The sequence below is a fragment of the Girardinichthys multiradiatus genome, chromosome 8 (assembly GCF_021462225.1).
Source record: "Girardinichthys multiradiatus isolate DD_20200921_A chromosome 8, DD_fGirMul_XY1, whole genome shotgun sequence".
NCBI lineage: Eukaryota > Metazoa > Chordata > Actinopteri > Cyprinodontiformes > Goodeidae > Girardinichthys > Girardinichthys multiradiatus.
The window spans coordinates 38,843,276-38,852,779 of NC_061801.1; the positions used below are offsets into that span (position 1 = coordinate 38,843,276).

Genomic DNA, 9,504 nt, shown 5'->3' on the forward strand with positions numbered 1-9,504 from the left:
TAAAGACTCAGAATAATATAAATACAATAATAGTCTTAGTCACGTCTTTGAAAAATAGAAAACACATTTATTTTAATAGAACTTGGAACCATTTAGTGCAGCTTCACAGTGAACAGCAGGCTTTCAAAAGCCAATAATCTTGATTAAATAATGTGCAAATTAAAACCAAAATGTCCTCCTGTAAGCCCTCCTTCCTCTGATGCTTTCAGAAAGCAAGCAAAGAAGAGCCCACCTGCAGAAAACCAAAACTCAAAAGATGAGTTTGCATAACAAGACGGAGAGGCAACAGAGCAACTTTAAAGCAAAGATGAATAAGATCATGTCGATGTGGAAGAAGGTGTGATGGGGCAGGCCCAGCATGTTGAAGACAAACGCTCCGGGAGTGAAGTGCCAGCGTCCCCACGCGGTTGCGCCGCGCCGTTGATTAACTGTGGATCAACAGAGCAGAATTTAATGGCTGGAGCTCTTCTTCAGCCTCCAGAGTTCTCCAAAAACAACCTGGAAACGACTTGTAACAGATTCCAACAGGTTTTCTGTCCAGCGTCATGCTTAGCAGATGCCTGTTTTTTCTGTCCTTTCAGACACAAAGTTACAGTAAAATGAGGTCAGATTTTATTGAAATATTCTCCTAAAATCAGAACCTGCTGGTCTGTTTGACTCGGCCAGGGGTTACAATCTGTGGCTCTTTGGACCTTCTACAGTGGCTCCCAATAACTTTGGCTAAAATTGACAAAGTAATGTTTTTAATGTAGATATAAGAAATGCAAGATTTAACAGTTGTTCAGTTTTTAAATGGAATAATTGCTTTGAATTTCTAAAACAAAATGACACTAAATTTACCAGCAATAATGTTAATATCATTTGGTTGGAAACTCGCTTCTTTTCCATAATTTTCCACAAAGAAATCAACATCTTATAGTGAAAAATACAGTATATACATTCTCTTTATGCAAACGTTTTATGTTTTTTTTTATAAAAAAAAAAAAAACAGAAATAAAATGGTAGAAAATTATAAAATATTATACGTTTTCTTTTTTTCCAAAGGTCAGGTAAAGTTAGCGGGTTTTATTTAGCTGAACTGAGACAGAAATGGCTCCTGGGGTTGTAAAGGCTGCAGACGCCTGCATTAGCTGGAAACTAGGGGTCAGTGAATGCCGCAGATGTTTAGTTAGAACCCAACCAGAAGCGGATGTAAGCGCATATTTTCAGCCATCTCAGAACACGACAACTAGAGAAATAAATTCCCAGATCTGCTGACCCCATGATCTGAACCGGACTCCCTGTTCTATGTGAATGACTGGAACGTGTGGCTTTAACCCTTCAGGCACCTTTGGGCCCAAAATCAGACATGTTGCAAACATTTTTTTAGTCAATATTTCAGTCATTGGAAAACTAATTATATGAAACGTAGGATGGATTTGTTTACTTTTAACATTTCATGACCCCCTTTATTGCCCAGTCTAGAGAATAAAAGAATCACATAAAAGCATAGCCTAGTTTGTTCCAGCTGGCTCCCATTATATCTAGATACTGTAATCGTCATTTATTATAATTTACTTCCCATGAATACATAAATCTAAGGCTCTCAAAACAGAGGGAAAACACGTGTTACGTGTGATGACACCAATAAACCACAAGGGGCAGCAGTGCTTCATCGTTATGTTTCAATGGAGGTCTTATTCTCAGAGAAGGCAAAGCAATACAAAACACGACCCAAATAAAACATAAAGACATGAAGACAAACAAAACCTTTATGATTGGGTCTGAAGTTGAAGGAAAGATTTAATGCAGTCAAAGTTATTACATTTTTATCAGAGGGACCACCATAAGCTTCTAAAATGCATCTAAAACAAGGCTTGTTACCAATTATTGACCGAGTCGAGGCAATAATAACCTCATCCCAAATATTTCACCTTGCTCCTTATTTCTGGAGCTTATTGCATGTTGTTTTTTCCAACCCCCCCCAAAAAAAGTCGGGGGTTCTCATGACAAAAAGGGCATAAAAACATAAAATGAATAATAATACAAGATGAAACATTTATATGCATGTTTAGCTCTGAAGTAGCTTTGATTCAATAAAAGTGGAAAACTAAATATATATTTAATAATAACATAATCACCCCAAAAGAAGCGTGAGTGTTCTTGGGAGCTTGGCAGAGGCCATCGAGCACACGGAGCGTTCTGGAAGTTCTGCTTGCAGGTGGCCCAGAACTTCGGGAACAGAGTCTTTGCCGTCAGGTCGAGCTCTGAGGGGGAACAAGAGGGAATGGAAACACTGAGCCTGAGCACAAGAACTTGTTCTTTAACAATGTGGACAATGTCTCCTCATTCTGAGCCGCCTTGGACACTAATGAGCTCATGACAGCGGAGGTCTGTATGTCCACAGTTGTGGACGAGTGCCGTTGGAACCCGGACCTCTGTGGAAGCTGGTGTGGGAGATGAGGCACCGGCACAGCGGGCATGGCGTGTTGGTGGCCCGGTTCTTGGCCAGCCTTCGGAGACACGGCTCACAGAAGACGTGAGCGCAGGGCTGACAGGTGTGTGGGCTGAAGAAGACGTCCAGACACACGGCGCAGGTCAGACCGTCTCTGTCCACGTCCTCAGAGTCCAGAGGTGAGTCTGTACTGCTTTCAGTCTGGGAACATCAGTGGTTTCAGTGGTTATTATTCAGTGGTAGATGGAAACTAACTGTAAATGAATATTCTAACTTATTGAGATGCAGGTGTAAAAATGATTGTAGTGCTTCCTCACCTCCGCCTCCTTCATCTGACTCTGCAGCCATCTTTCTCTCCTCCTCTGCTTCCTCCTCTGACTCTTCAGACGGTTCTTATCTCTTTTGTTCTGTCTGATCCAAGCCGAGAAGCTGGATAAGACTGGATCCTGGGAGACGGGAAAAACCCAGATCCCAGTCACTGATTCAGCAGCTCAGGTCAACATCTCTGCTGTTTGTTTAACTCGAGCCTGTTTTCAGCTTTTAATGGGTTCTTGTTTCATTTTCTCGGCTGTGTTTGGTGTCGGCTCTTTGAGCTGCTTTAACCCTGCAGGATCCTCTAAGAGAACGGTGCATAAAACCTGACCGGGTTGTAAATTCGGGTTTAATTTTGCCTTTTATCACTAAATAGAGCAAACTGTGTTCCTCAGAGTTTTTCTGCTATTAGATCTGATTTATAATGCATTTTAGAATTTACCACCACTGCAATAGAAAATCGGATTTTTAAATTATTTTTCATCTAATTTTGGAAAAGAAAAAAAAACTTTTTGGTGTTTTTTTTTTTTTACAACTTTGCAAAATAAATAAATAAAAGAAAACATTTCTCAAAATCGATGCGGCTGGCAATTTTCTACATTCCTGGGTTTAGATAATCGACACGTGTGAGATGGGAAAAGTCCATTTAGTGTGTTGTTTAACACAGACTGTAAAGTTGGCACAAAAAAACAAAACCAATGTGAATGGTTTTTATGTATGGCGATGACTGAAGCTAATAATAGCATATTAATACATAATAATTGTGTGTCTTTTTTGGCTCCAGGGGATGACAGACCACAAAATTAAAAAGTGATCAGGAAGACTTTTTGATATTCCTGGGAAAGGATGTTACTTATGGGAAAAGGAAAAGGAGAGAGACTTCTCAGCCTTTAAAGGGACACAGGTAGAGAACAAAATGGAGGGACCCCAAAGGGTCAGTTAGAGATCAGGAAAGATCATGTGTAGGGGGCGGGGCTTCAGCATCTTTTCAGGAGAGCTTTGAAAAAGTAAATCTGATCAGACATCAGCCCTCACAGGATTAATGGTACAAAGGTTCTGGTGGAAACGTACGGATTCTGTCCATAAATAATGAAGACATGATAAAGATTCCTGCCTGCGGTCTCAAAAATAAAGATGAAACGTACCGCTTCCTCTTCCAGCTCAGCTTCTGCTTCAGAGGTGAATCTCCTTCTGAGGGAAACTTCCTCAGTTTGCTGCAGCTCTAGAGACGACTGTGATCCTCCCGATATTTCAGAAACCCAGGGAAGAACATTCCTCCAGGCTTCATGATCTGGGTCAGACTGATGTTCTGCTGCACTTCTAACAGATGAATGCAACTCTAACTTGTCTGGATGGCCTGCAGCACCATGGGAGTTTTCAGCAGCATACAGTGGATCCAAAGCGTCTGGAGGAATGATGGGTGACAAACAGGGAAGACATGTGAGCTGGAAACTGTCCAGAGAAGCCTCCTCTTCACTTTGACAGAGGTCCATCAACAGTCCTGTCCCAGAGCTTGTCCTCCTCGGCTGGACAACGAGGACGTGGGGCGTTTGGTCCAGATCTACGCGGCTCTTGCTGAGATGGACGGTGGCGTCACGGCCGCATGGACAGTCGGAGCGAGCGAGGAAGCTGAAGCCACCCAAACGAGCCCCGCAGTGACGGCAGTTTAGCTTCCCTGCCGTCCACAGAGCCTACGGAGAAACAGGAATCTTTGTGTTGAATTACAGCTCAGGAGGCCTTTATGTTTTCAGACCAATATCCAAAATCAGAAGGCAAAGGTTGTAGGAGAACTTCACATGTCAGATATGGATTTAAAACTAAATTATTAACATCCAGAGAACAAAAGCGATCGATATGATGGATGATGATTTAACAGAAAAACAATCAGGAAAAGCTGAAGTTTCAGAAGAATAAACATTAGCTGCAGGAGAACCGACTGACCTGCTGAACGGAGGTCAGGATCCACTCTGGGAGGTTGTCAGCGTCTATGTGCCAAATACTGCAGCCACCAGCTGGACTTTCATCTGCTGCCTGGAGTTAAACACAACCAATCACAGCGTTCCCAGACTTCCCAGGAAACAAGAACCAAGTTTCCCAAACTCCTCTGCCTCAGAATCGCATAAAAACGTTTAGAAATGGATGGATGGACAGAGGGTAGGAGGAATAAAGTAAAAACTTCCAGACTTTGCAGGAAGTACGTCACATACACTTCCTGTTAAACCACCTGCAGCACATCATTTGACAGTCGATTCACGACATAATTATTTATGATGTCACATTACTGAATAATGAGAAACATGCAGATATGGTCAACGTTTAAACGAGGGTGATTTCTGTGTCCAAACCAAAGGCATGCGGGAATGAACTTAACCCCAAAGGTTCGGTTCTGACCCCCAAGGGTTCAGTTAGGAACCAATAAAAAACAAAATCAGACTCATACTGCTATAACTTGGAAATATGTGACTGAGAGCAGCTGTAATGAGAGTCTGGTCATTTTATTTACACACTTCCTCTTTGCATAAACCTGATTTATCCCTCGCTTTTTATTCGTATCATTTTATTATCAGTATAATAATTTATTTAGTCTGTTTACTTAGATCAGCCATTTTGTATTTGTGTCATCAGCGGTTTTATGTGAAGTTACACTTGTCTGTATGAAAGGTCCTTTAGAAATAAAGTATAATTGAGATTAAAATACTGTTTATGTGGGAACAAAGCAGAATTAACAGAGTCCAAGGTTTTTAAAGAATATTCTTCCTTAAAAAATCTGTGAACGAACGAGAACTAAGCCAAAACGTTAGATCAGAACACTCAGCTGGTGAACCTTGAGCATCAGACGGTTCCGTTTAAACCGGATCGAGCTGAACTTTGAACTAGTTCCTAGGGAACCTCCACACCACTGAGCGAATGTTACCCACCGTTAACAAACATGTGAAGTCAATGACGACCCTGCGACACCTTCTGCAGCGGAGCATCGCTCTGTCCATCTTCAAACTTTTCAGCAGGAACAGTTTATTCCATCTGTTGGTAGAAACAGCAGTCAGGACAGAAAAAGGACACAAAACTGATGGATTCTGGCTGGTTTGGACACACTGGGGGTCAAATTCTGTCATCTGTGGAGGCATTTTATCTTCACTGTTTTGAATAAGATCCGATAAAGAAAGGTGCAGCTCAGTAAATCAGAATATCTTCAAATAGTTATTAAACTGATCAGGAAGATTAAAATAAAAAAGGTTTTGGATGCACTCAGTACCTGGTCAGGGCTCCTTTTGCATCAATTACTGCATTAATAGGGTGTGGCTTTGATGCTGACGCGCCATTAAAGCCCAGCTTGCTTTAGAAGCAGCCTCCAGCTCCTCTGCATTGTTGGGTCTGGTGTCCCTCATCCTTCTCTCAACAATACTCCATAGGTTCTCTATGGGCTTCAGGACAGGCCAGTAGGTTGGCACATGCTGCACAGTGACGACTTGCAGCATGGTCATTACTTTTAGAGGTGCTGGCAGGTACCAAGCCCTGCTGGAAAATAAAATCTGCATCTCCATAAAACTTTTTAGCAAGAGGATGGACCTGGTCCTCAGCAACTCTGATTCTGTGTCTCTGCTCTCTTTCCAGACTCTGGGAACGTGATTTCCAAATGAAATGCAAACTTTACTTTTATCTGAAAGGGGTATTTTGGACCACAGAGTCTAGTCCTTTTTCTCCTCAGCCCAGGTATAAAGTAGCTGGTTCTGGAGTTTCCTAACACAAGGAATGTGATAGCTGTAGCCCAAGTCCTGGAGACTTCTGTGTGCGGTGACTCTTAAGGCACCGACTCCAGGTCACACCTCTTTAATCTGCCTCTAAATTTTGAATGGTTTTGCTAAAATTCTTTAAAAACCTACACTTTTTCCCTCCACTAAATGTTCCATTAAATTCCTTTGAAGGCTTTTTGGGCATGTCCCACTGGGAGGAGACCCTGGAGAAGGTCTTTCTCTCTATATAGATATATAAATTAAACTTTTGTGGGCTGGGGACGCCCCCAGAATGACCTGGAGGCTGTTGCCATGGAGATGGATGTCTGGATTTCCCTCTTGGACCCACCATTAACCATGTGACCAACTGTTGGACAACTTTGCTCCTCCACCTGGTTGTGTAGTCCACAACATGACCATAATACATGTCTGTAATAGTGTCCGGATTTTCTGAGAAACAACTTTAATAAATCCTTGAATTATATAATGCTGTCCACGATAAACCATATATTCATTTTTGAACTTTTTGATAAGATTGTAATTTATTGATGTGCTCCTGTGAATGAGTTTGTGTGACAACGTGTGTAAAGATCTTTGTCTAGTTGTCTCTTATACAGACCAAATCAATAAACTAGATTATTTAAAAAGTCTATTTATTTCATTGATTTAACTGACCAAGTGAAGCACAATTACATAGATTAATTCTACACAGACTGATGTTTTCAGGCCTTTATTTCTGTTAATTATGATGATTTTCCGCTTACAGCCAATAAAAACACGCCATTTAAAATGAGAATATTACATCAAACCAATAAAAAACATTTTTTACAGAAATATAGGCTTAATGGAAAGTAATTTTAATCTAACAAACGAGCCGCATCGGAACGCATATTCTCATTTATTGTCCGCATTTCCCTGTTTGATCCCTCGGATTTATGACTAAAAAATCCCCAAAAATGTGAAAAAATGAAAGCCTTCAGGAAACTTCGGGACTGTTGACCTAGACCACTTTACCAGGTTTAAAGACAGAAATCCACAAATATGAGGACTATGTTCAGGGTTAGGGTTAGGTTTGTTAAAATGCACCTGCTGAGACTAAAGAAATACTTTAAGAATCAAAATAATACAATCCAACACTGTTTCATACATTTATAAGTCTCCCTAACTCTCCTTTATATCAATATTACGACACATCTGTTGTTTTTCCTCTTAAATGTTGTTTTTTCACGCTAAAAGCTGAAAAACAGAGTTTAAACAGCTAACGTCCCGCTAACTTAGCTAAAAGGAGCACCATAAAGAGCAACAAGTTCCCTCGTTACGACTTTAAATCCGCAACCAGCAAACATTAAACGTCTTAATATTATGTTTACAGTCAGTTTTTACAGATAATCTTACCTTAAATAACGACTCATAAAGGTTTAAACAAGCGAAGTTGTGCAGATTTAAAACTGTTTGCAACAACAGGAAAAATTAGACCCTACGGGATGTCTGCGGGGCCAAACTTTACGAGAACGCTTATTCTCCCAAAACAAGTATGCATTATAACTTGTGTGATCTTCGTCACATTTTACAGAGTTCATTTAAATTACAATAACATGTTGTAAAAGGAACTTCAATTTTTCTTTTCTCAGAAATATTAAGTAATTGAAAACGTTTTCAAACACACTGTTATTGAATAAAACATGGGGTTTGGCCAATGCTGCCCCTGATGATCGTTTCTGTAACTACACCTAACAAGCCGGTATGTAATGTAATGTCTTGAAGGCAAAAATCCATTTGCACTAAAAGTGGGGATGCAGCCCCCACAAAAAATTTATGTTGAAATATCTTAATAATTTTGTAATCTTATTCACAATAGATCATTCTAATAAAAATGATTTAACTGAATAATCTTAACAAAGTGGATTGAATGATCATATTTTGGAAAGGTGACTTTAATCTGTCTTTACTGTTTAGATTAATATCGGAAATGTTAGGTAATCAAACAAAATATCCAAATACAGCGTTGCTGGACAAAACCATTTGACCTTACAGTAATAGTAGTGACTGTGCTGCCCCTGGTGGTCTTTTCTGCAACTGCACCCAAAGAAGCTGGATTCCATGGATTTTCTTGAAGGCCATAAATCAGCAAAAGTAGGCTCTTGATCATGTAAAATGAGTGAAGAAAATAGTTTTTTAATTGTGTAATCTTCTTGAAACTAGCACAATTCAATAAACAAAGTTATGTCAAATTATATCTTGGAGAGGGGACTTTAATTTTTTTCTCTGTTTAGATTAATTTCAGAAATGGTAGGTAACCAGACAAAATCTTCAAACAAAGTGTTAACTGGATAAAACTCTTACAGGATATAAAAATATTAGTGACAAGAGCAACTGATTGACTAGTGTACCCCATGTTGGTCAAATTTGTGCAGTTCCTTCCTGATGCCGAACTGTTTTTGTCATTGGTTGTGTGTAAAATAACCATGCAAATTAATAACAAACAAGATGATGATCTAAAGCCCAAAGCAACCTGTAACTGCACCAAGCGTTGGTTTTGATCATATAACTGTATTTTCCAAGTGTGTTAGAGAAATTATAGTGGTTGTTTAAAAACAATGAAAATAGCAGGGTTACGTTGAATTAACGGTGTCCGCCATGTTTGTGGTTCAAACAACATTTCCTGTTCAACAGGCTGATTCAGCACCCTGAATCAAATCCAAAGTACAAAATGGAGTAAAAATCTTGGAAAACATCTAGAGACAACGTCAATTAAAACCTCTTCTGTGTATAGGAAGCTTTGAGGGTTCATGCATGCATCTTTCTGCACAGACTTGCAACATTTGGGAAATCTGGTTTTACTGATGATGATGTTATGAATCTATTTATAATCTAAGGTCAACATAATCACCATGTGAGCCAATCCATGTTCCTGTTATTTAAATATGATTGAAGTAAAAAAGCAGTAAAATAAAATGGTCATTTGTGGCTGGCTGCATGGTGGTGAAGCACTGTTACCTGGCAGCAAGAAGGTCCTGGGTTTAAATC

At 39.9% G+C, this 9,504-nt stretch overlaps 1 protein-coding gene across 1 annotated transcript; it reads right to left on the reverse strand.

Moving 5' to 3' along the window:
- Positions 1-46: 46 nt before the first annotated feature.
- On the reverse strand, positions 47-8,002 carry rnf180b (ring finger protein 180b). The gene is made up of 8 exons (XM_047372248.1): positions 7,873-8,002; positions 5,665-5,767; positions 4,688-4,777; positions 3,892-4,437; positions 2,752-2,880; positions 2,416-2,635; positions 2,121-2,246; positions 47-428 (listed from the first exon to the last, which is right to left on the reverse strand). Exons 1-8 carry the CDS (start codon positions 7,887-7,889, stop codon positions 250-252), a joined length of 1,410 nt encoding a protein of 469 aa, XP_047228204.1. The 5' UTR covers positions 7,890-8,002; the 3' UTR covers positions 47-249.
- Positions 8,003-9,504: the final 1,502 nt, after the last annotated feature.